The sequence below is a fragment of the Pimephales promelas genome, chromosome 8, assembly GCF_988280905.1.
Source record: "Pimephales promelas chromosome 8, fPimPro1.hap1.1, whole genome shotgun sequence".
In the NCBI taxonomy this organism is placed as follows: Eukaryota; Metazoa; Chordata; class Actinopteri; order Cypriniformes; family Leuciscidae; genus Pimephales; species Pimephales promelas.
The window spans coordinates 21778887-21806672 of record NC_142776.1 but is presented as its reverse complement, the minus strand read 5'-3'; the positions used below and the strand labels follow the sequence as shown (position 1 = coordinate 21806672).

Sequence of the window (27786 nt, the reverse complement as noted above, 5' to 3'; positions counted from 1 at the left end):
CGGATGAGTTCGCGATAGCATACGTTGTTAAACCAGCTTCCATGTAAAAAAACAAACAAAACAAAAAACAAAAAAAACAAAACGGACCACCTTGAATGGCCTGGATTTTCCCAGTATAGTATGATATTCTATAGAACATTACAGTCAACATGAACTCAGGAACGTTGTCAGGGCTTGCATGATTAAAACGGCAAGGGTGAAAAACTGACAAGGTGCTTCACCATTGACCTCAAGTTCTACCAAAGAAAACCTAAATAAGGCCTTCAGAATTATTTTAAGATACCAATCAGAACACCAGCCATTAAACTGAACTGTAGTACATTGTTACGTGAATATGGAGGTTCTCACAGGGTGGCAAACTGTTTGTATGAAAGCATGGAAAACAAAATTATCTTAGCATATCTCAACCTCTAATGATCTCTGACTCAGTGGGTACTTCTCTGTTGCTTTGTTCTGAGTTTTGGGAAAATAGTTGGAAGTTACTGAGAAACCATAAAACTGAGAGCTCTTGCTTTCATTGGAAGGTTATGTTACAGTTTGCAGCCAGACTGAATTAAATGAACACAAGGTAGTAAATCTTTATGAGGGGCACTAGCAGAGCTCATAATTGATTAATGGTTGTCAATGCAGAGCAGACAGCTTGAACTTCTAAAATAGCTAGCGAGAGCATTTGTTGTTGTTGTTGTTGTTGTTTTCTTCTGGTTTTATTGGCCTTGTTGCCAATGCAGTGACCTGGGTTCTTCCACTGCAACATGTACATCTGTTTTGAGTCGTTTTTGATTTGTCAAACAAATCAACAAATCAACAAATAAATAATTGGAACAAAATAGCACATTAAACACTTTTCCACTCTTCTACAAAGGAATAATTAACACTAATTTGGAATATAGTACACATGCTGCATGGACTGGATTTATAATAATTTTATGGCGCATTTTGAAGGTTGAAATTTTCAATGCACATTCATCGTAATTGCATAGAAATTGCCCGATGCATTACTCATATTCTGTCCACAGAAAAAAAAGAAAGTCAGGTTTGGATGGAACAACATGAGGATAAGTAAAGTTAACGTGAAGACAACGTTAAAACATTTTGGGTGAACTATTCCTTTAGGCTAAACAGCATCTTTTATATGACCTTTTTGTAAATTTGCAGGGTGCTTGAAGAAATGCAGACACATGAAACCTTATGACCTTGCATTACCAATCAGCAGCCCAGTCCACCTACGCTAAAGATAAGCACAGTGCACAGCACAACCGGGGGTTTAATTACCTAGCGTAATCTCATTATTTTGTTTTCTAAACAGACTACTGAACAGCCTGCTAGCTGTGCACAACTAATTGCCATTTCTCGAGGACAGAGTCACTCAGATGAAAATCAAAGCCAACAGCAGAGGGTAAATTAGGACCACAACAGAATTGAAATATCAACCCTCAGGCAGAAAATCATCATTTCTGCCACATCACTGACCTTTTTCTCATGTTTTACTGCACATTGACTATCACAACAAAGTGAAAAAAAAAAAACAGATAAAAACAGTACATTATAGACAGTAAGTTAACTTTAATTATTTAAAAATTAGTTGGATTCCAAGCTAACAATGGCCCTCAAATTTGATTGGCAGAGTGGCGTTTCGAGCAGTATGTAGACTCGATTTTCATTTGAAAACATGAGATGTCTTTTTTAACTGTGTATTAACTGCATTTCTGAATGTTTGCTGTGATTGTACTTGTCAAATGTTTGATAGACAGAGGTGAATCGTTGTCATTTACGAATAAGAATGCATCTGTGTTTGAATCAAGATCGCAATCAATTTAATGATTAATTGTGCAGCTCTAATTTACAGTATAACATAATAAATGTATTATACTTATAGGGGCCGTTTCCCAGACAGGGTTTAAATTAAGCCAGGAGTTGGCCTTAATCTAGAATAGTTATTTCCATCTTAAAACATGTCTTTCATATCTCTGTAACCCAGAATAAATAAAGATTAGTTACACCTGGACTATGGAGTCCTGAACTAAAATAAATTTAAAACCAACTGTGCTAATCAGCATGATAGAGGTTGTCTATTGTAGTGTTACAAATTTATTAAATGTTTAATATATGTTCCAGTACAAAAGGATATAAACTGAGAAAGTATATTAGACTGAATTTAGCATCTGAGGTAAGAACAAGAGATTCTACTAGGGCTGGGTAATAAATATCGATTTCTCGATATTAATCGATTTTCATTTTTACGGACCGATATCGATTCTTAAATCTCAAGAATCGATTAGTCATCCTGTTTCATTTGAATGAATGGAACATTGTATTGCGGCTGCGCGCATCCAAAAAAATTGCATTAATCTTTGTCCTTGGTTACTATTGATATGAAATAGTATATAGGATGCTTTTCTGCAAAGGGGACAGGACAGCACCGTATTCACACTTTGCAGTCACGCGGGCAACAAACGCTGACAAAATGGTGACAAACAGTGGCCAGCCAGGGGAATTGCAGCCTTGCAAATTTCGAATACTACAGTCAATTAACTATTGAGAACATATGCCAGTGTCACCGAATGTTAAAATTACAGTAGATATCAAGAAAAGATTTGCATATTGTTTTTTATATATATATATATATATATATACACTATGGACCGGGATTTTGTGTCCTAAATAAAAAAATTGCATGAATACTGGGAGCGTGTGATCCATATACAGCACCCACTGATGGTTTCCTTGCTTTGAAGCTGGCAAAGTCTATACCAGACTTGGAGTTTGGAGATATTTACAAATTTTATAGAGACTCCCTCACCTTACACCGCACAAAAAATGAATGGTGCCGCAAGTATGCTCTGTGTGCAAGTAATGCAGTGTTTCAGAACCTCCGACCAGCTCTTTGTCTGTTATGGTGGGAAACTGAAGGGAAAGGCTCTCTCAAAAAGAAAAGGCTGTCTCACTGGATAACACAGTCTCATCCCAAAAAGTCATATAACTGACGTCTTGGGACGTCTTTTGACCATACGTCAATATCCGCCTTTTTAGGGCCCCCTTAAACGTCAGTAGATGGCGATCCCGGGCCGTCATACAACTGACGCTTTACCTTTAACGTCAGTTAGGTGACGGGGTAGGTTTAGGTCTGGGGTAGAGTTGGATCCCATAACCTCATCTACCGACGTTTAAGGGGGCCCTAAAAAGGCGAATATTAACGTATGGTCAAAAGACGTCCCAAAACGTCAGTTATATGATGTCTTGGGATGAGACCGGGTTGCACTGGATAGTTACTGTCACTGGATAGGCAACATTAGTGCTCCCTTGGTGTGACTCCTCTTGTCCTCTTGGGCTCTAGAGCATGGCGCCGCGCTAACAGACATCTGTAGAGCTGCAGGCTGGGCGACACCCAACAGATTCGCCAGATTCAACAATCTCCGAGTGGAACCTGTATCCTCTCATGTACTCGCTTCATCAGCTAGTACCGGACCCGCTCAGGTGTCTTCGCTTGCTCGCAATCCACTACACAGACTGGATACGTGCGATAATTTCTTTAGCATCCCGCAAGCCCAGAGTTCCTCCAGCACTGCTGACGTCGACACCAGTGTCTATATCCTGTAGGTTGGCTAGGTGCATCCGTGTGCATGGTGCCCCCCTCTGGGAAATGTGTATTTCCAATGTAAACCTCTTTGAGCATGTGTCTTTCCCTTGGCAAGCCACCTTGCCACCCCTGGGGTTGAAATATTCCACCTGAAGCTGGACACCCCAGTGTTCTCCAAATGCATCCCTCTGACAAACGTACCGAGAGTTAACATCTTTAATGAGGGAAATAATCCCACAAGGCATTGTGAATGCCAATCAAATAAGAAAAATATGGCGAAATTTAAAACTAATTTAAATATATAAAGAAATGAGCCAAAACATTATGATCACCTACCTAATATGCTGTTGGTCCTTCATGTGCTGCCAAAACAGCGCTGACCGATGCATGGACTCTACTAGACCCCTGTAGGTTTCCTGTGGTATACTATCTGGCACAAAGACATTAGCAGCAGATCCTTAAAATTCTGGTGGTTGCAAGGTGGAGTCTCCATGTATCGAGCTTGTTGGTCCAGCACATGCCACATATGCTCAATTGGATTGAGATTCTGGGAATTTATAGGCCAGGGCAACACTTTCTTCATCATATTCCTCAAATCATTTCTGAACAATGTGTGCAGTGTGGTAGGCTGTATTATCCTACTGAAAGAGGCCACTGGCGCCATGGAACAGCAATGTCATTAACGGAAGTACCTGGTCTGCAACAACGTTTATTTAGATAGGTGGCCCGTGTCAAATGACCCAGGACTTCCCGTGCAGAACATTGTCCATCACATCACTGTCACGGTTGGTAAATCCTATGTCTGCTTCTTGTCGCGTGTTTCTGTTGTTGTTTGTGTGTGCGCTGATTAGAGAGGCATGGCCGCTCATCAGCGCTCGTCAGCAATCACCCATTACCCATCACCAGCTGCAGTCTATCAATTCATGTGTATATATTCTTATCAACTTCTCATCTCCTTTGTCAGATCGTTGTTTGTGGTTCCTGGTGTGTGTGTTCCCATTGTCATTCAGTCGTGTCCTTCTCCTGTTCCGGTTCTTGTTCTTTGGATTACTGTTCATCCTTGGATTTTCACCACCACCACCACTGCACGCTGCACTTGTCATCTGACCATCGGAGTCCCTGCGCCACTAACCTGTCTGTCTGGACTTTGGAGTATTTATCTGTAAAAGTTTAGAGTTTAACTGCATTTGCTTCCGTCTGATCAATCATGGCAATCACAGTTCATCCACTGGCTTGTCGTTGTCCCACAGTGCATCCTGGTGCCATCACTTCCTCATGTAAACAGTGCATATACGATCGTCCAGATGATGTAAAAGAAAATGGGATTTTTCGGAACAGGCGATGTGATTGCGAGAACTGATTGTTTGCTTACACCTGTTCTACCCACACCCTAATATGCTATCCTCATTTTAAAACACTCCTGCCTGCCACTGATATATATATATATATATATATATATATATATATATATATATATATAAAAATGCAGTAGGTATTTAAAGGTTTATAATGTATTGTTAAAATATGGGACATTATTTTGATTATTGGCAGTTTGTTCCATTCGCAAGTTTTTGTTTTGCAAGTTTTTGTTTTTGCCAGTTTATACATTCCGTTTCCATTTAGTGAGTGTATTCATTTAAAAAAAAAAAAAAAACTTTCATTACATTCAGTTCATAAAGTTCATAAAGTACATAACGCATTATTCTTCCCTAGTCACTGGTGGAGGCAACATCTTTCTTTACCTAGAGCGACACTGTTGTCTAAAGCAAGTACAGCTCCATCTCGCTATGCTTCAGTGAATCACAAAACCAAATGTGTTTGTGATATGTCCACTGATATGGAGAGCTTTACAGATGTACGGCTGTATACAAAATTCCACGTTGTAACTCAAAGAATTCTAGTACAGACTGTAAACATTCTCAAGCTGACCTCATCTCGCCTCCACCAAACAGCTGGAAAACGTATGCTAATCTCTTTGCTGGCCTGAACACATTCTTTCTAATGTTATCAGGAGACATCACTTTTCTTAACGATACACCAGGAATCTGTCAGTGTTTCACATTGCTTGAAGTCCAAGGCTAGAGCTTTCTATTTATGCTGTGAATGTGATGGTGCCATGCGGTAAGAAACTATGGCAAAAAAAAAAAAAAAAAAAAAACTCATCTGAATAGACACACAGACACACACACACACAATGCATCACAGCATGACTAACCCCTCTAGGCGATATGTGATGGTGAATTGCGTTGACAGGCTGCCCCAACATTGGCCTCTATGTTTTGACGTTCTCTGAGTGTCTTTGCACGTTATTTACACAGAAAACAGTTTGTGCCCTTTACTTTGCTCTTCCTTTTCCTTCCATACCCTGCAGTCTCCATTTCTCTCAGCTCTCATTTAGAATAGACTGGAGGGCAATAGTATGGAAGTCTGTTTCCACCATAAGAGTACAATAACGTACTTGTGGCTCAAGCAACACGAAGGCCCTATTTTTTTATTAGGATGATTAGGCCCAAGTCTGGGTGGCTGTGAGACCGGTGTGAGGGCCCTTTCATTGCTGCCTGCAGCTTTAATGTCTTTTATAATTTATATATCAATACGTCACTATACCCCACAATTACTTTTTACTGTGCAATGTAACTTTATATCTCATATAATGTGACTATGTTGCTGTTGATCTCAGCAAGATCCTCAGAATAATGTTTTGATGGTGCCACAGTACAAGCGTAGGAGAATGAAGATGTGAATTGGTTACTTACATGACATTTCACCTTTAAAAATACCTCAAAAGCTTTACTCCCTGAAATCACATCTCCAGTGCTGTCCTTTCTTTAGCGAGGCTTCTCTAGGGCTCGGTTGACTCAGACATTGCATCACATCTCTCGTTGAAACCAGGGACCCACAAAATCAGGCCTCTAAAGCGAGTGCACCACCAGGGGCGATTCGTTTGAAAGCTAGCGATGACAGCAAGCTCAGAGCACATTAAACAACTAAGACAACAATGTCGACCTACATTGTAATGTTATGTAAATCTGACCCAACAACTGTTTTCTCTTAAGGAGCAACATTAGCGAGCCAGATCGTGGCTCGTTATAACGTTCTCATGCGCTTGCCACTTTTAGAAGCAGGCATTCAGAAATGCCATAGCCGACTCCTAGAGGGACCCTCCTGGCTTTCTCTTTTACATGCACTCATACAAACATGCTTACACAAACACACAGATTAGCAGCCACATCACGTTGGCCAGGGGGACACACACTCATCAATTTGTTTGTAAACAGCAGATTAGTGCGCAGTGAAACCAAGTCGTACACTGGGTCCCTGAAGGGAACACACAAACAAATAGACTAAACGCATATTAAGAGAGCGAAGAGGTACACAAATACACACACACATACATGAATTTAGCTGCATTTTGCTGTTTCTCTCTCTTCAATTTTACCATTAGGATAAACTTCCAATACAAATCTTCTTTTCTAAATCACATGCTTAAAGAGGTAAATGAGAGGTCACAGATATATAATGCAAATAATATACACTCAAAAAAATATATGTTTGGCTTTAATTAATTTTAATTTGTCAACAGGTTCCACATAATTGGATTACATTAAACAAACATAATTTGTTCATGTAACTTCGACATAATAGAATTATGTCATTTTAAATTACCCAATTTAAGTAGTCTCAACGTGAATTTTTAAAGGCTTCCTGACATGATTCAAAGGCATTTTATTATATTCATTCATCAATTTATATTGTATTTGATTCAGTGACTTTAATTAAATTGATAGATTTTAGCTAAATATTTGCTAGCAGAAGCACATATTAGCATCTTGAATGCTAAGATTTACATGCTCCTTCATTCAAAGCAATTGAAAATAATGAAATCAGTCGACAGCCAAATAAAATGCTCCACTCTTCTCCACAATGGTAACCCACTGTAATTTAAATGGTTTACTAATTCCAATGTAATTCAACATTAAACACTATTACACACTATCAAGTCTTCCCCTTTTCTAAATTTCTCAAAAAAATAAAAAACAACACATAAAATAACACTTAATTTTAACATTTATTCTCTCTTAATTCAACCATATGCAAAGCATGCTGGGAACTAAAATCACTGCCCAGTTTCAGTTAAGGCAACACAAATCAATCATGTAATCCAACACAAACTGATTAAGTAAACTTAAATTGTTCATTTAAGCAGATTGAACAAAATAAAATTAAGTTCGGGCAAAATGGCAGTCGGCTCGCACTATACTGCCATCCTCTGGATGTACACATTTTTTTTACTTAACATAAATGTTTTTTTACAAACATAAATGGTTTGTGTTTAGACAACACATTAGGATTTTGTACAGTTAAGTTGAGACACAATAACATAATAGAAAAAAACATTTAAAGTCAAAAAACACAATTATTATAAGTAAACTATGTATAAATATATTATGTAAAGTGCACAACCTACCTAGTTCATTTTGTATAGAGTGTATAGAATTGAGATTTGATCAAATACTGTTGTACTGTGACCCCAATCCTAAAGAGATCACACCATAATACTATTTGAAGCTTATGGCATGAAGTGGTCTCTAAAGACCCAAGTATTACCATTAGAAAACAAACAAACAAGCAAGTGAATATACAGTACAGTTTTATATCTTTCTTTAATATATATATATATATATATATATATATATATATATATATATATATATATATATATATTCCATTCCTCTGGATCGCTGTTAACTTTCAATATTGTGAATGTGTTGCTCCAATTTATCAATCTGAAAATTGCTGGACGACAAACACAGGATGACAAAACAAAGGATTAAATCTAGTAGGGACTCAGAGGGCCTTTTTTTAGTCTCTTAAATTATTGTAACAACTCCTTCAGCTTCATTCCAGTATCAAAACCCACTTGGAAAAATGCGCCGAGACAGTAGCAGTTTGAACTCATCTAAATTCTGATTCAGTTCTGATTGTCACTCAAATGCCATCTAAAGTAGCCATGTAAGTATGTTCCGCATGTTCATTACCACTGATACCAGCAATCAGCGTGATCATTTCTCCTTTAGGGTGTGCAGAGTATAATGGAAAACTGTCTCTGTTACCTGGTAAACTAACACAGTCTCATCCCAAAAAGTCATATAACTGATGTCTTGGGACGTCTTTTGACCATACGTCAATATCTGCCTTTTTAGGGCCCCCTTAAACGTCGGTAGATGGCGATCCCGGGCCGTCATACAACTGACGCTTTACCTTTAACGTCAGTTAGGTGACGGGGTAGGTTTAGGTCTGGGGTAGAGTTAGGATCCCATAACCTCATCTACCGACGTTTAAGGGGGCCCTAAAAAGGCGAATATTGACGTATGGTCAGTTATATGACGTCTTGGGATGAGACCGGGTTGGGTAAACCTGCCAAAATGTGCAAAGAGCTGAAATATAAATTTAAAGCAGCACTATCCAAGTGAAAAATAAATATACTAATATGCATTTGAAATATATTTATTAGTATATACATTTACATATTTATACACTGTAAATACATGGCAAATACTTTTAGTACAGTATATTCAACTTATATACTTAAAGGAGCTGAATATAAGAAATGTATTTCAAATAATCATAAAATGGCCCGAATATGTCACTAGACATTAAGAAATCATGTTCATTTAAAAAATTATATCACTAGGCGCGTTTCCATTACAGATTTGCGCAAAACTTTTGCGATATTTTCCAAATGTCGATAAAAAACTATTGCGAAATGACGGTGTTTCCATTAACCGATGTTATGCGACTAAAACGTCTTTTTTTCCCTCTCGCGATAAGTCATTCCAAAAATCATGGCAACGGACTTTGGTTTATAACCTATTTCACAGCCATGCACCGCAGACATTATTATTAATTAATTTTAATATTAATTAATGCATTTAATAAAGAACTCTATCTCATATTATGTCCCAAACGGTCGCTGCAAAACGAAAAATGAACGGTTGTTGTATTTTTAAAACGCAAAGTACACCAACATTTTTTGACCACACCAATGCTGCGCTATATACATCTCAACGAAATTTCAGATATTAAATTTCAAAATAAGCAACATAACTTAAAAACATGCGTTTTTTGCTCCTCATCCTCCCTGACTTTGCACAGTGTCTGTGCAACAAACACTAAAATTAGGTCACGGGCGATGTAGCCGAAAGTACAGAGTCAGTGTTTGCAAGTTGAACGCATAGGTTGAACATGCAAACTAACTCAAACGCCGTTTACAAAAAAAGGAATTAAAAGTTAAAACAACGATGTCGGACGATTTTGATTCTGTACTTCCGGATACGTTGCCAGTGACCTTTTGAACGTAATTACGTATTACGTGACGTTACAAAAGCGCCTCACAGAATAGAGAAAGGCTAGCATTTGTCCTTAGAAAAGTTACATTTTTGGAATAAGTTTTGAAATAACCGATCGTTTCGCATGATAAGACCCTTATTCATCGTCTGGTGTCGTTTAAAGACATTTGAAGCTGCATCTGAAACTGTTATTAACTGTCTTTTAGACCTTGGACCGTCTGGTTCCCATGTAAGTCCATTATATGGAGAAAAATCCTGGAATGTTTTCATCAAAAACCTTAATTTCTTTTCGACTGAAGAAAGAAAGACATGGACATCTTGGATGACATGGGGGTGAGTAAATTATCAGCAAAAGTTTTTTCAAAAGTGAACTAATCCTTTAAGCTGTGCTGTTATTTATAAAGATTACTTTGTTGTATCTGAAGCACACCATAATGGTACCATTGGTACAATTCAAGTTTACCTGGAATGCCATTGCAATAATTAGTAACACTATATTTTACAGTGTCCGTGATGCAGAGTAATTAATTAATTACTTAGTAGTAGACATTGTGATAACATGTAACAAAATGTAATTAACATGTAACTAAGTTATGGAACAACCTGTACTTACAGATTGTAATCACACTCATGTAATAGGCAGCTACAGTTACACATATGTAACAGGCCGAGTAGGTTACATACGTGTTACCAACTTGGTACAATGTAATTATATAAGAAAGTACTTTGTACTACTCAATGTAACAAGTACTATGTAACTATGAAACAAGCCTGCAGTTACACATGGTCATTTTGTACATTCTAAAATAGTGTACCAAGATTGTATTTAAGTGTACTTCATGTGTATAAGGTATGTAGTACAATTTTGATACACTTTATTTTACGTAGCTTATACCTGTGTAATATTATGTTATTGCAATGTAACTAGGAAGCTACCACATGCATTTAAGCTGTGAACGAGGGAATTAGGCCTAATTCAAACTAAAGAACACATGGATTAGGTTTGTAGATACACGTGTAGTACACTTAAGTACAATCTCGATACACTTTATTTTACTTAGCTTATCCCTGTGTAATGTTATGTAACTGCAATGTAATTAAGAAGCTACCGCATGCATTTAAGCTGTGAACGAGGGAGTTAGGCCTAATTCAAACCAAAGTACATATGGATTTGTAGGAACACATGAATTACACTTAAGTACAATCTTCATTCACTTTATTTTATTTTATTTACTTTATTTACTTTATTTTACGTAGCTTATACCTGTGTAATATTTTGTAAATTTAATGCAATTAAGAAGCTACTGCATGTATTTAAGCTGTAAACTAGAGGGTTAATTCAGATGGATAAGGTATGTAGATACACATGAAGTGCACATATGTACAACCTAGATACACTTTGGAAGGTACAAAATGACCATGTGTAACTGCAGGCTTTTTACCTTAGTAACATATTTAAGTACTTAAGTTACATTGTACCAAGTCGGTAACATGTATGTAACCGACTTGGCCTGTTACATATGTGAGTGTAATCACAATCTGTAAGTACAGGCTGTTCCATAACTTAGTTATATGTTAATTACATTTTTTACATGTTAATACAATGTCTACTACTAAGTAATTACTCTGTATCACGGACACTGTAAAATAAAGTGTTACCCAATGTTTTATTTATGACCTGTTTTATCAACATTAAGTGTAATTGCAATTGTAATGTCACCAAAATACATTTAAAGTGTATGCTGAGTGAATTCTGCATTTCAAAACTTAAATAGAAGAGTAGATATTGTATGTATATATATATATATATATATATATATATATAGAGAGAGAGAGAGAGAGAGAGAGAGAGAGAGAGAGAGTATATAAGTGTACATAAGTATACTTGGAATAGTTCCACTTTATAGCACAAACAAAGAAATTTAATACAACTTTAGTTTAACTTCAGCACTGCTTTTGGACAACTAAAATGTATTAGGTATAAACTTAGTTGTTCCAATTTAACAGACTTTAAGTATACAATGTACAATGTGCCACAAATACATTTAGTTATACTTAAGTACATATAAATAAATTGTACTTCAGTATACTATTTTTTTTTTTTCACTAGGGCACACACAAATAAAATAACTGACAGCAGAAAAGAAAAATAACCACTATGGAGTTTTTTCAAAAAGGTTTATTAATTATAGAGGAAGTTCTATGTGAAAAACATCAGAGTGTAAGAACAGAATCCAAGTATATACTTAGAATGTCACTAGAGCACAGATTAGGTCCTTACGTTATTATTTCTTAATGAAGGAAAAGAAAAACACATCAAACTGTCCTATTGATGACAGTTCAAATATTCTTACCACCAGTCCTATATCATGTATTTCAAGGCACTTGAATGCTGGTATTAAGCATTTGCTGCGACAACAGTTTCATATAATCAAGTTATTGCTAATGGTCACAAATGGAAAATGTAGTATAATGTATTTTGAATGTTACTTGAAAAGAACAAATTATCTTGAACAACTGAAATGCGCAATAAATGCTTGAAAGATGAAACTTTAATTCAAATCAAATCTATTTGAATAAAAGAACTTGAGATGGGTTTAAGTAGTAAAGCAAAAGAATTGTGCCAAGTAATACAGTAATAATTCTCTTTTCAATAACACTCTTATTGTTTTTAAAGACATTATACACTTAATTTCTAAGTTTTAAAATATTTGGTCTTTCTATATAAAAACTGGAAATAAAGATCAAGATGTTCAGTTCAAGATGCAAACATGCATAACCTCTAGGTAGTGTGAACAGGAGGAAAAAAAAATATGATTCAAAAATCATATCCCTCAACACACAGCATAAGCCACAGTGTTTGTGCTCGAACAACACCACCTCAGTTTCACACAGGCTAGAAAAGGCACAAATAGAGAAGGTACTAAGCAAAGGAGGTAGAGATTAAAGCACGGATGAAGCTCTTATTGCTTAAAGCTTCAGCAAATTTTATTTTACATACTGAAAAACTCCACAAACTGCCATAATAAATCAAGAGGAGCAAATAACCAGGTATTTATATCCGGTTTGCATATATATCATGACTTTCACATCTGAATTTACGCTTCAACCAGAGAGGAAGTTCCCTGGGGCATCACTGCAGCACACTGATACGACTAGGAAATTTCCTGAGGTGTTAACTCTCTAAACCTCAACATTTATTATGACACTCTGTAGATATACATACATAATTTCAGATTTTCCTAAACTGTGTGCACTGTAGCTTTAAGAACAGCTCGAACACTTTCTCTCTTTAAAAAAAAAAAAAAAAAAAAAAAAAAAACGTCTGCATATTCTTCTTGGTAAAGTGTCAATGCAAAAACAAAGAAGAAATTTGCATAATGATATCATCCACAAATTAAAAAAAAAAAATCCTAAATGGTTTCCTATTTTTAATAATACTTATGTGTCTATCTCTATCTTATGGAACTAATACTACAACAAATTCACAATTTAAGGATATTTAAAATTATCAGGTTGTGTCTCATCAGCCCTTTGAATCAAATTAGATAAAATAAAACATCCTTTCAGCCCTGATTGTCACACTTTAAACCTAATCTGACAGCTTTTCCTCTGAGAATTTTAAATTAATAGCAAATAGTTCTCATTCTGCCATGACATTATTGCACAATTCACTGTGCATATCTAAAGATGCATACATTTGATCCCTATACCTTTTCACCATGTTTCACTCATGATATACAAATAAATGCAATAACTGAGCACAATTAGAAGAAAAATAACACCAAACCACTACAAAATTCCAAGCGCAATATATTTCTTACTAAATTCACTTGAATTAAAGCGGTACACTGAGGAAGAAACAGGAAACCTCACTGAAGAACCACAACGTATTTATGCTTCTGAGCTACTGAAGGCCATTCACAGTCCTTAAAGGATAAAATACTCTTCTCATTAGATTTCAAAAGCATACAATAATATACATACAGGCTGTCCCAGAGAAAGTAAATGTAGCTCTTTGGTAACTTTCATCTCAAAGGAGTTCAGAAATGTAAATCGAGAGGCTATGCATTCACACTCAAAAACTTGCTGACGAAGCAGGTCCAGGTCGTACTATATATATACATATATATACCGTCATATCTTGTGAATCTTGGTGAACACGAAATCTCCAAGTTTTCAGGTTTATTTGCTACATAGCCATGTTTGAATGATGGGCAATTACAACTTCCAAGTATTTTTGTATTTAAGTATTTTTATACTTCATGTATAACTAGTAGCTCTATTTGAAAGTGTAGTAATATGATGCCTAGCGATCAGAGAGCATGTTCCCTTTTTAGAGGTAGATTCTATGATGTTCTATGAGGGTTTTTTTTTCTTCAACATCCCACTTCCCAAATGAACAGGACTTTTTGTTTTGCAGCTCTGTGAACATCTGAGTTAGAATCTAACAGTCTTGTCTATATGTTAAGGCCTACTTTGTTTAGGTGCATATAAGCAGCTGTAGCGGACATTTATCAGGGTTGCCAACTCTCACGCATCTGGCGTGACACTCACACTTTCAGCATCAATCTCATGCTTTCACACACACGCAAGAAATGTCACGCCACAATTCATTTTTTTTTAGCCATGCCTCATCAGTCTGTGTGCCGAGAGTACAGACTTCAACTATAGTTGCAAACGTTGTCGGACGTGCGTTTTGTGGGCTAGCTAATTGCTCAATAAAAATTGACTCATGGTACAAATTACGTTTTGGCAAATCGGGCAATTAAGTGGCATTTTTAAAACCCCCAAATTATCAAAATTGGTCCAGATTGTGTTGAGCCTGCCACACTCAAATGCGGATGCTGAGCGAACCTTTTCAGTTATTGGCCTAAACAAGATTGACACCACAGACAGTCACTTGATGGCATACTGTGGGAAGTTTGGATCATTTTACTGACTCGATTGTTTGATCTTGTTCATTTAAAGGGCTTTAAATGTTATACTTTTAACAGTCAAATTCCCCGAACACATCCAACTATGCAGTCTTTATCATATTATGAATTAAGAAACCCTTATAATGCAGTCAAAATAAATTACAGGGAACATAAATAATTACTTTACCTTCCGAGTCTTTCGTTCATTTGTCACGTGACTCGCAATGAACGGATAGTTCATTAATGGATCGAACCCTGCTTCAGATACAAACCTCTTGCAGAGGCAGTAAAGCAAGTACCACTGTGGCATATAACAGGCCTAATTTGTGAAAATTGTGTGTTGTGGTTTTCTGGGGAGGTGGAGTAACTATGTCACTTTTGTTTTGAGATTTCTTGTTGTTTAGATGTTGTTGTTTTACATGTTTGTTATTTGTTATTTAACCACCTCTATCTTTATTCTTTTATAGTGCAATCATTAAATTAATTGTACCTTTTGAAAAAAAAAATATATATATATATATGAATTCATACTATTTTTTGTTGTTGTTGCATAAATCAGGGTACTGATAAACAAGGACTGGCATTTTTAAAATTAGGGTTAGTGTTACCAAAACTTGTCTCTGTGGGTGCACTGAAATTGTACAGTCTCACTCCAGCCAAAGTCCCAAAGTTGGCAACCCTGCATTTATGAATACATATCTTCTAATAAAAAGGGTTGGGCAGAATAAATGAGTGCAATTTTAATAAAAGGCACAGTGTGTGGTGCATGAGTGACCAGACAAGTCATGGCCCCTAAGTGGAATGACAGCTTTATGTGTACATGTGCATTTGTCTGGGTATAAATATTTGTGTGCAGTGATGTGACAGGATATGGTGTTTCTCAGATTTTGATGAATGCAGTGATATTAAGGACCTGCATGTACATGTGTGTGTGACTCAGAGGTCAGTTGTAGCCTTGGCAGTGAGGGCTTGGATGCGACTGGTGTTGCAGTTTTTGCAGAGAACATGGCCATCCAGAGGGTAGCAACCCTGGTTGTCTCCCTCAGAGAGAAGGCAGCCACAGCCCTATGTTGAGCACAAACACAAAATAGTTTGACAATTCTGTTTACAAAATTATTTATCAATTTGTAGCCACACCAAAGTGCTTTTTACTCGCCTCACAACGATAGCACTGCACATGGAAGTCACGGTCTAAAGCCACAATACGCACAGTCTCCTCCTGTCCAGGTGATGGCATTATGGGCTCGTTACACACAGAGCAACGAGGGGCAAATTTCCTGGGAAAAAGGAGGGGGAAATTAGAGAAAGAGAGATTATGACAAAATAATCCTGAGGACAGAGTTTTCCAAAGTTTGCCTGTTATGACTTTTTATATAAATTAATTTGATAAAAAAAAAAAATGCTTAACACTCTACCGTTCAAAAGTTTGGGGTCAGTAAGATTAATACTTTTATTCAACATGGAGACATTCAATTGACCAAAAGTGAAAGTAAAGGCATTTACAGTGTTAGAAAAAAATATTTCAAATGAACAATGCTCTTTTGAACATTCTATTCATCAAAAAAAGAACAATCCTGAATAAAATGTTAGGAACACCATACTAATATTGTGTTTGACCCCCTTTCGCCCTCAGAACTGCCTTAATTCTACGTGGCATTGATTCAACAAGGTGCTGAAAGCATTCTTCAGAAATGTTGGCCCATATTGATAGGAAATTATCTTGCAGTTGATGGAGATTTGTGGGATGCACATCCAGGGCACGAAGCTCCCATTCCACCACATCCCAAAGATGCTCTATTGGGTTGAGATCTGGTGACTGTGGGGGCCATTTTAGTACAGTGAACTCATTGTCATGTTCAAGAAACCAATTTGAAATGATTCGAGCTTTGTGACATGGTGCATTATCCTGCTGGAATCAGCCATCAGAGGATGGGCACATGGTGGCCATAAAGGGATGGACATGGTCAGAAACAATGCTTAGGTAGGCTGTGGCATTTAAACAATGCCCAATTGGCACTAAGAGGCCTAAAGTGTGCCATTTAAAAACATCCCCTACACCATAACACCACCACCACCAGCCTGCACAGTGGTAACAAGGCATGATGGATCCATGTTCTTTTTCTGTTTACGCCAAATTCTGACTCTACCATCTGAATGTATCAACAGAAATTGAGACTCATCAGACCAGGCAACATTTTTCCAGTCTTCAACTGTCCAATTTTGGTGAGCTCTTGCAAATTATAGCCTCTTTTTCCTTTTTGTAGTGGAGATGAGTGGTACCTGGGATCTTTTGCTGTTGTAGCCCATCCACCTCAAGGTTGTGCGTGTTGTGGCTTCACAAATGCTTCTTTGCATACCTCGGTTGTAACAAGTGGTTATTTGAGACAAAGTTGCTCTTCTATCAGCTTGAATCAGTCGGCCCATTCTCCTCTGACCTCTAGCATCAACAAGGCATTTTTGCCCACAGGTCTGCCACATACTGGATGTTTTTCCCTTTTACACCATTCTTTGTAAACCCTAGAAATGGTTGTGCGTGAAAATCCCAGAAACTGGGCAGATTGTGAAATACTCAGACCAGCCTGTCTGGCACCAACAACCATGCCACGCTCAAAATTTCCATTTACTCATTTAGCTGACACTTTTATCTAAAGCGACTTACAATTGCTATATACTGTATGTCAGAGGTCGCACGTCTCTGGAGCAACTAAGGGTTAAGTGTCTTGCTCAGGGACACATTGGTGTCTCGCAGTTGATTCGAATCCGAGTCTCTCACACCAAAGGCATGTGTCTTATCCACTGCGCCATTACCACCCCGAAATTGCTTAAATCACCTTTCTTTCCCATTCCCATTCTTTCCTTTCCCATGAACCAGCAATAACTATTACTCTAAAATTACCTCAAACAAACATTTTTTCATTGTTTACACACCCATAAACATGTGTGACTTACAGTGAGGAAAATAAGTATTTGAACACCCAGCTATTTTGCAAGTTCTCCCAGTAAGAAGTCATGGAGGGGTCTGAAATTCTCATCGTAGGTGCACGTCCACTGTGAGAGACATAATCTAAAAAAAAAAAAAAAAAAAAAAAAAAATCCAGAAATAACAATATATGACTTTTTAACTATTTATTTATTTATTTAAGTATTTTTCTATCAGCTAGAATTCTGACCCTCAAAGACCTGTTAGTCTTCCTTTAAAATGTCCACCTCCACTCCATTTATTATCCTAAATTAGACAGACATGTTTGAGGTTGTTAACTGCATAAAGACACCTGCCCATCACATTCAATCAGTAAAAATCCAACTACTAACATGGCCAAGACCAAAGAGCTGTTCAAAGACACTAGAGACTAAATTGCACACCTCCACAGGGCTGGAAAGAGCTACGGGGAAATTGCCAAGCAGCTTGGTGAAAAAGGGTCCACTGTTGGAGCAACCATTAGAAAATGGAGGAAGCTAAACATGACTGTCAATCTCCCTCAGACTGGGGCTCCATGCAAGATCTCACCTCGTGGGGTCTCTAAGAAAGGTGAGAAATCAGCCGAGAACTACACGAGAGGAGCTGGTCAATGACCTGAAAAGAGCTGGAACCACCGTTTCCAAGGTTACTGTTGGTAATACACTAAGACGTCATTGTTTGAAATCATACATGGCATGGAAGGTTCCCCAGCTTAAACCAGCACATGTCAAGGCACGTCTTCAGTTTGCCAATGACTATTTGGATGATCCAGAGGAGTCATGGGAGAAAATAATGTGGTCAGATGAGACCAAAATATAACTTTTTGGTCATAATTCCACTAACCGTGTTTGGAGGAAGAAGAATGATGAGTACCATCCCAAGAACACAATCCCTACTGTGAAGCATGGGGGTGGTGGCATCATGCTTTTGGGGAGTTTTTCTGCACATGGGACAGGGCGACTGCACTGTATTAAGGAGAGGATGGCCGGGGCCATGTATTGTGAGATTGGAAATTAGAGCATTGAAGATGGGTCGAGGCTGGGTCTTCCAACAGGACAATGACCCGAGAAGCACACAGCCAGGATAACCAAGGAGTGGCTCTGTAAGAAGCATATCAAGGGTCTGGCGTGGCCTAGCCAGTCTCCAGACCAAAACCTAATAGAGAATCTTTGGAAGGAGCTCAAACTCCGTGTTTCTCAGCGACAGCCCAGAAACCTGACTGATTTAGAGAAGATCTGTGAGGAGGAATGGGCCAAAATCCCTCCTACAGTGTGTGCAAACCTGATGAAAAACTACAGGAAACATTTGACCTCTTTATTTGCTAAAAAAGGCTACTGTACCAAATATTAACATTGATTTTCTTAGGTGTTCAAATACTTATTTGCAGCTGTATCATAAGGGAGAAGTTGCAAAATAGCAGGGTGTTCAAATACTCACTGTAATTTCTTATATTGAACATAACAGTTTTTAAACTTAACAGTCATTGAAACTTAAAAAAAAACTTTTTGCAACAAAAAACAACACCATAAAAGTAGTAGTACAGGAAAGCTAAGTCTGATGTAGAGATTATTAGTGAATAGAGACTCAGGTTTGAGATGACCTTAGAGCGAGTAAATTATGACAATTTTCATTTTTGGAGTCATTCTTTAAAAAATGAATCAATACATTGTACATTTCAATCCCATTTAGATATTGGAAAGCGGTGTATAAATTATTACTCTAATTCAAATGGAAAGGCCATCAGCCATCAATAAACTAATATTACTATCCAGTTGAACTGATTTTAAAAACACAATTTTTTTTTAGAAAGGTCCACAATATATTAGTGTGTTCAGCAATTTCAGAACATAGGACAGGAACAGAGATAACAGAGAGAGAGAGAGAGAGAGAGAGATGGTGAGGATGTGTACACCAAGCAAAACAGTCAGGTGATTCAACTTCTTCATTGGGTTTTGTCAACAAACAGCAAAATGGAGGAAGTTCAGCAGATGGTGGCCTAATTAAACCACAGTAGTAACAATGAGTACAGTAAGGCACAACTGTTCCTCGACACAATAGCATTTCTGTTGTGATCACATTCTCATAATCACAGATTCCCTCTGAAACCTTTCAGTTCCTTGATACATACAAAAAAGCTGCTTTCGATATAGTGACATCACTGGACATTATATTGAAAATACATAAATTACCTGCAAATAAGATGATAAATGGTTTTGAATGGGATGTTTGAACCCTGATGAAGATTTATAGTCACACACTAAGATGACGAAAAAATATATATGTAAAGGAATGAATATCCCATGCCTTTACATTGGTCCTGCCTGAATGTAGTATTCAGAAAGAATCAAGCATATTTGTGTGTCTGGTCTTACTTGTGGAAGTCTTCGATGCAGTGGATGTGGTTGGCAGCGTCCACGGTGAAGGGAACACCGTCCAGACTCCGATGGCAGACCACACAGGTGAAGCACTGGGGATGATAGGCCTTCCCAGTCGCCCGCAGGATACGCTCCATTATGGGCTTACAACATATGTTGCAGGTCTCCAGGGTGTTCTAAAATCAAACACAATAAAGACCTTACATAACGTACAAGCTCAGCCAAAAGAAACTGTGAAAAAATAAAACTGAGATAGATGGATGTCAGCATATAATTCAAGCTCTGATATTGAGAGACGTGGCTTGGCAGTCGTAATAACCTTTAACAAATGCTGATTTACAGTGATACAAAATAGATCACTGGGAGGAAAAAGCAACTTTCCATTCTTTTGCACGAAGAACCATCTCACAAACTTAAGCACACTCACTCACACCTTGCTTCGTCCAAATGCATAAACGTGAAATGTAAAGAAAATCATACAGGTTTGGAACAACATGAGAGTGAATGATGACAGAATTGACATTTTTTAGTGAACTTGAGTGATCTGTATCTTTTATATAGCACTTCAGAATTTTCCCTTTTGGGTGAACTATCCCTTTAACTTTTACTTTATCTACAAGAGCAGCTTAGGCATTCTGATAGATAACTACTATTGAATTCCTTGCAAGAAACAAAGTCAACCAGTTTTAGAATGGCACAACATTTTGGGTGAACAGACCCTTAAATCCATAATCTATCAACATTTAATGGGTTTCTGGAGGATAATGTGAGCATCCAAATGGTTGTCACAAGTGTATCTCTGTCCTCAATGCCTCAGGGAAAATGGGGGAGGTTCTGATATAAAGTATATATAGCGAGCAATGAAATGAGAGTAAGATCTGATTAGCTACTCTCTGATTCACAAACAAAGTCATTTTTCACTCTTGCTTTCGTTCTGCGAGAGGCGCAGCAGTAAATACGTCCACTTTCTGATGACTGCAGGCTTTTCCTCTGCCACGGATGCTGGGCCGCGGGCCAGCTGATGACTTTTCGCTCACATTCCTCTTCTTAATGTCCACCCCGAGCCCTGGATTTGTTATTTCGATATTTCATATAAAAGAATCTTCTATCCCCCTCCCTCCCCTCTAGCTAAGCAATTACAGCAAAGGATGGGGGAAATCATTTGTGTGTGATCAATTATAGGATGACTTAGGATCTCTTTGAAAGCATGTGTGAGACAATCTTCGCATGAGAGGCTATGATGCACAAATATTTCCTGGATTTCTCCATTTGGGATTTGGTGGCCCAGACACATCTCAGTATGTGTGAGTACTCCAGGCTACAGCTGTCCTCTTTGGCTGCCTGTCTCTTTGGCACAGACACTCAATACTGTTTTCAAACACAGACTTCCATGCCTATGTGCATTTGTGGCAACACTGTAAGCCATCACGTTTTCTGCGCCAATGAGCCCTGCTGATTAGAGCTGACAGTCCTGTGGGTATGATCTTGGATAGCTGCTCACTCTAAGGGAGTGCGATATTTACAAAGAATGATATCTCTATTTTCTGGGATTTTGTTGATATTGATCATTTCACGAGTGTTTTCGGACTGGTACTTTGGCTGGTTTAGGCCAGATGTGGACAGCTGACTACCAAAGATTGTTATTTTCTTCACATTCTTTGCGGTTGAACACAAACTGTTGAGAAAGAAAACGCAGTTCCAGCTAGTAATAATGGTAATCCAAGTCTAAATTATAAGGTAACGTTAAGGTAATACCAGTTTTATCCAAGATGGCTGATGTGAGAAAAAAGTTTTTGATTCAAATATTTGATTAAATACTAAAACATATTGATACAAAAAAAAAAATGATATTTGTCTAGGCTAGGCTTTTTTGTGTGGTTATGTTAGGACTGCACTGTTAGCTTTGCAACATGCTAATATCAAACTATTTAAATCAACTGCGAGTCTCCCATGTGCTTTGTGTGACAATTGGCGGTTATGCGACACACCAAGGTGTTCTTGCCAATGTACTTTGCAATTCCAAATCTGTCGCTTATGACATTAGGAAGCTGCCTTAGAAGGCAACTCACTTGGTTTTGGAACAGATCTGCTGTATATAGAGTTTTCAGCAGCATGGACAGAATTTACTGGAAAGAGTCCCATGTATCAACACAGCCAAAATCTGTTTGCACTTCCTGTGCACTGGGATCATTTCCCATGCTCTCGATTCATCCGAAAGCTGAGGCGGAGGTCAAAGGACTTGACCCTGATCTCCTACGTTCCACTAATCATTCATAGATCAACTCAGATTTAGATCCCAGTGTCAGAGGAGACTTAATGCTGAAGGATCATCAAGGCTCAAAAAAGGCTGTAGGTACACCAGGGTCTAATTCGTCTCATTTCTTCTGTGAGTATAAGAGAAATTAACATTATTTCCCAGAGCAACACTTGTGTACAAACAATGTCCGTGCCACAATCCTCTGCAAATCCTGGAAACGGATAAAGCCTTTAATAAGCTTGCTGCTGAGAACCCTCGAGGCTTGTCTCATAACTCTGAGGCAAGGAAGAGGGGGAGGGGAAATATAGAAATACAATCTGTATATATATAGCCTTCAGGAGCACAGTCAAATGTTTAACCCGGGTTTAGACTTAAACCAGCAGCTGAATCCCTGCTGCTTACAGTTTTCTGAAGAAACATTCAAAAACAGCCCGTTTTCACAAAATACGCCGTGCCAGAGTCATCGTAGGAACTCTGTGGCGGTGAAGTTTGACCTCTCTTTCCCAGCACAGCTTTTCAGTTTTCTGCAGCTTTTATGTTGACGTCAAATCAGTTTTGATTTACATGCTGTGGATTTACTGTCCGGTAATAACTTTCAAAGATGGCTTAGGAAAATCTGCGCAGTTCACTGGTGGAAGAATAATGACTCGGAGAGCCACTAGAGGGCACTAGACGTCTACTCATGCTTTCAGTTTACTCTTCTCCTGCTAAAATGTGATATATTCACATATATTCCTCTTTTTTCAGCTTCATACATTTCTCTAAGTGTTTGCCCAGAAGGCTAAACAAACATCTAGGCAGATGAGGTAAAATAAATTTAGGTCAGACAGCCTCTTTTTGAACGAAAGGGTGAGTGGAGAGCACTGAAGTCAATTGTAGCCTCTTCTTTCTCTTGTTGCTTTTTCAATTTCCTGACAAAGTGCTCCGACACTCTCTCTTTCTTCCAGGCACTCTTCTTTTTGTGGGTGCAAACACGACACACAATTCTCATAGAGCTGGACAACAGAGTGGAGTGAGGACCTTCAGTCCATAAGAATGGCTAAAAAGTGACACAATCAGCCTTGCGTTTCACAAATGATGATACTCATTTATAGACTGGTCTAAATAAATCAGAAACCAAACTGTCTGGGTTGAATGAAAGAAGGTGAAAAATAAGTAACTAAAACACATATATGAAGGTAAATCACATGAGGTCTGTGTATACTGTAACCACCAACTGCCAATTCACAGCGCTCAACGTGAATTTAAGCAAAACACTCTGAAGTTACTGGATGTCTTCTTTGATAGGAGGCTTTATTAATTTTACATGATTCTCAGTTAGCTTGGTGACATGGATTTGTTTTGCACAGAATATTAAAACACCTGTATACCCTTCAATGTCAATCTGCCAACTATATTTACCTTATGCACATCATCTAAATAGCTTCTGAAATCTAAATAGTTTTAAAACCAAAAAGGGCTTTTATACTTAATTCTTGAGCAATGCCCCGAGACATCATAAATATATAATATAAGTATTTCACATAAAACTTTTTTAATGTCTGTCAGCACCACAATTACGTATTTATATGAAAATTTCAAATTAGAGCACCTCTCTACAATATAATTGTATACAGATACAAAAGAAAACCAATACATATCTGACTGCAGCTGAGAGGTCAAAGGTCAGTTGCATGCTCTGAATAGTAAAAATCTTTTTTTTATTTTTTATACACAACATGGAGACATCTTGTTAAGTGTGGTTTGACCTTTAAATATGGATTGCATATTTTTTGTGTGTTATTAGTAAACATTTAAATGAATATTAAATTAACAGTACATAGATACATGGTTTAAGAGAATGAGGACAGCTTTGAGCTCTAGCAATAACTGGTCTTGATAAATGGTAATGGGTCGACAGAAGGTCTTTAGCATGGAGCGGATTGAAAACCAGACTAGAACCAAACTGCTGCTTTGGATCCCTGGGACTGCGAGGCGCTCAGGGAAACTATCTTTTGAGCTACTTAAATAAAGAGAGTTAAAGGAAAGAGAGCTACAGGGGATTGGATATGAATGCAGAGGCACTGAGCCAAGAACTCTTAACGTCTTTTCCCAAGACATCACCCCGCCATTACATTTCAGAGACATTACTGTAGTGCCTTCACTATGGCAGTTACCTCAGAAGGTTTCACTGAAACTGTAGAATATCTCAACATTTCTTAAAGATCCTTTTGTGTGGAATTCATTTAAAAATCCATATTATTTGAAAACTAATCAATTTATCAGAGTAAATATAAGTAAAAGATTAATAGGGTCAATATCCTTGATAAAGCAGTTGAAAAAAAAAATTATTGTAGTCTAAAACACACAAGTTCTAAGAAATATGCCTGTAGTCATGTTGGTGTCATATGTAGGCCTATTTTTTTAAACAAATTAATAGGTCTGAAAAAATACATACATATATATATATATATATATATATATATATAAATATAATGTAGTATAGTGGCATTGACTATGAACCTTGCCTGCTCCCCTGCTTTGTATTCTTTCCTTATGGTGTCCATGGTGCCTGACTTCACATCAGCTCGGAAGCAGAATTTGACCTCTCTGGACACATGGCTCAGATCTATCTTATAACAGAGCCAAAATGCAGTAGGCAGCACTTGAAGTAACACTCCATCAGGTCGGGGTTACATATTTCCCTCCCTTAGAGGAAGTTATGCAAGTTTGACTGAAAGAAAGAAGCTCCCAAACAGGGTTCAAACAATCACATTTTTTGCCTGGTTACACCTATATTACACGAGAACCATGCAAGTAATGAAAATCAAGCGCTGTAAACAGCTCAATAGATACACACAACACACACACAAACAAGGACAACAGCGCGGAGAGAGGGAAGTCGCAAGGCAATTCATGCAAGTGCTATCTAATTGGGTCTCTCCTTTGAGGAATGCCAGCCAGTTAATCATGTCTGAATACACAGAACTCAATTAGTAGCTTGCTAATGCTAATGCAGACAGATATGAATATTTCAGCAGAAAGCCTCGAACGCATGCTTTGCTGCTGTACTTCCAACATCAAGGAAAACAAGCAGGGTGGATTCACCTGTCTTCATCACCCTCTGTACTTCAGCGAGAGAGCAGAGCGTGGGCAACGCTAACTCTTTCAAGATGTACGGCAGCCATGCCAGTTTGAGGGCAGCTCCAGAAAGGTGTTGGTTTGAGTTGTTGCCTGTTCCCTATATTTTACATCTATCAGCTTGGGCTGAAGGCAAGGTAGGAAGCAATGTCACTTGCAATCACACAAGGGAGTCGGGATATAAAAGAAAGCTCAGACATTAATTCTGTTTTTGATCTTTAGTGCTCTTGTAATTCTTCTAAAGATTTACGTGGCTGAAGCTTGTGGTCAATATGAACCATGTTCATACTGTAATTGTTGCTTTGTTTTCAAACTCTAGTGTGTCATAACCTGCCTCCAAAGTGATGACAGACATGGCTGTTGGCGCAGCCAGAGTGGGTGAAAACTTGCACTGTGGCACAGTCTGGCCAACAGGATGTGGGTATCATGCAACAGAGGACATGCGTTACCAGAAGCTTCCGCTGCACACAGAAAAATGAACCCTTATTGGGCCACCCTGGGAAAATGTCTCGGCACAGCCTGGAACGCTGTGGTTCCATTATACGTACAGCATGTACTCCATTACATTCGCATACAGGGCTTTTTGATGGAAAATTGCAGGTTCTTATACTTAGGACCACTAAAATTCTGCTAGGACCACTGCATGTGTCTCAAGGTCAATAAGGTAAATTAGTCTCTTAAAATATCAGACAATTTGACATTTTGTATAAGTCATATAGTGTGACTCCCCATATATTGTTTTAATCCTCTGGTCCTCTTCAAGTGTGAATAAAAAATGACAGAACTTTTTTATTTCAATGAAATTAATGTACTATATTTTAGTTCGATAGTTTTTTTTTTATTTAATATTTAGTATTTTCAGGGGAATTTTATGCTACTAAATTATATTTACGCTGTATTTATAATCCATTTATTCACTTTGTGAGCATAGACCTGAAAATTACATTTCCAACTTAATTTCCAATTTGTCAATCTTGAATACTTTAAAGCACAGACTTAAGTTTGATCTCTTTTCTAAAACGACACTTAGCAGATTGTTGCTGAAGTGAAAATAGTTTTAAAAAGTGAACTTAAAGTTTCTGAATTTTACATGTACTGTTATGAAAAATGTAATTGTTTTATATGAAATACATATTTTCAAAATCGCGTTTTACTCTTAAACTGCAAGAAAATCAAAGTCATAAAACTAAACAAGTTGTGTTCCAAATTTGAGCTTGAGCTTTGAGATATCTCAAAAAAGTAGCTTTCAGTAAGATTTTGTTTAGGCGCAGTACCAAAAGTTTCCACTAGATGAAATTAGTCTCCCACTCGAATTCCATGAGAAGTAGAAGTGTGACTATTTTTTCCGGATCATTTAACCTGTTTGAATCATGTCAATGTCCATTTTTTTTGTGTTCACATAGCAAGTACCAAAACCTTTACCAAGTTTCGAACCATTCCGATGAAGTTAAATAATAATTTTAAATGAATACTATTTTGAAAATAATTATTAAGAAGTGTACAGGTACACTCACATGTAAGGAAGAGGAGGAGAATGGGCTGACTGATTCAAGCCGACAGAAGAGCAATATTGACTGAAATAACCACTCGTTAGGGGTATGCAGCAAAGCATTTATGAAGCCACAACACGCATGAGATTGATGCGGATGGGCTACAACAGCAGAAGTCCCCACCGGGTACCACTCATCTTCACTATAAATTAAAAAAAGAGGCTACAATTTGCAAGAGCTCACCAAAATTGGACAGTTGAAGACTGGAAAAATGTCTCGATTTCTGTTGAGACATTCAGACAGCCCATTCTCACCCCCAAGGCGTCACTTAACTGGGGAAGCATTTGGACATGCTTCAATATCTGACGCTTTAGGCGCCCTTTAGCGTCAGTCAGATGACGCCCTAGGATCGCGTGTACCCTACCCCCACCCCACACCTAAACCTAACCGCGTCCTCTAACAGACGTTTTTCTTTAGCGTCAGTTAGATGACGCCGTAGGATCGCGGCCTAAAAAGGGCGCCTAAAACGTCAAATATTGAAGCATGGTCAAAGGTGACGCCTTGGGGTGAGAATGCGTTGATTCAGATAGTAAAGTCAGAATTTGGCGTAAACAGAAAAAGAACATGGATCCATCATGCCTTGTTACCACTGTGCAGCTAGTGGTGGTGGTGTAATGGTGTGGGGGATGTTTTTAAATGGCACACTTTAGGCCCCTTAGTGCCAATTGGGCATCGTTTA

The 27786-nt window shown here is 37.8% G+C and overlaps 1 protein-coding gene across 5 annotated transcripts in view; it reads right to left on the bottom strand.

The window, feature by feature from the left end:
* Positions 1-12088: 12088 nt before the first annotated feature.
* The window catches only part of lpp (LIM domain containing preferred translocation partner in lipoma), a 217087-nt gene continuing 201389 nt past the window's right edge, over positions 12089-27786 (bottom strand). For all 5 annotated transcript variants that reach the window (XM_039691476.2, XM_039691477.2, XM_089134150.1 and 2 more), the window contains 3 exons: positions 20178-20356; positions 16003-16123; positions 12089-15911 (listed from right to left, as the gene is read on the bottom strand). In XM_039691476.2, coding sequence (XP_039547410.2) covers positions 15783-15911; positions 16003-16123; positions 20178-20356 — 429 coding nt within the window. In that variant the 3' untranslated portion in view covers positions 12089-15782. The remainder of the gene's footprint in view (positions 15912-16002; positions 16124-20177; positions 20357-27786) is intronic.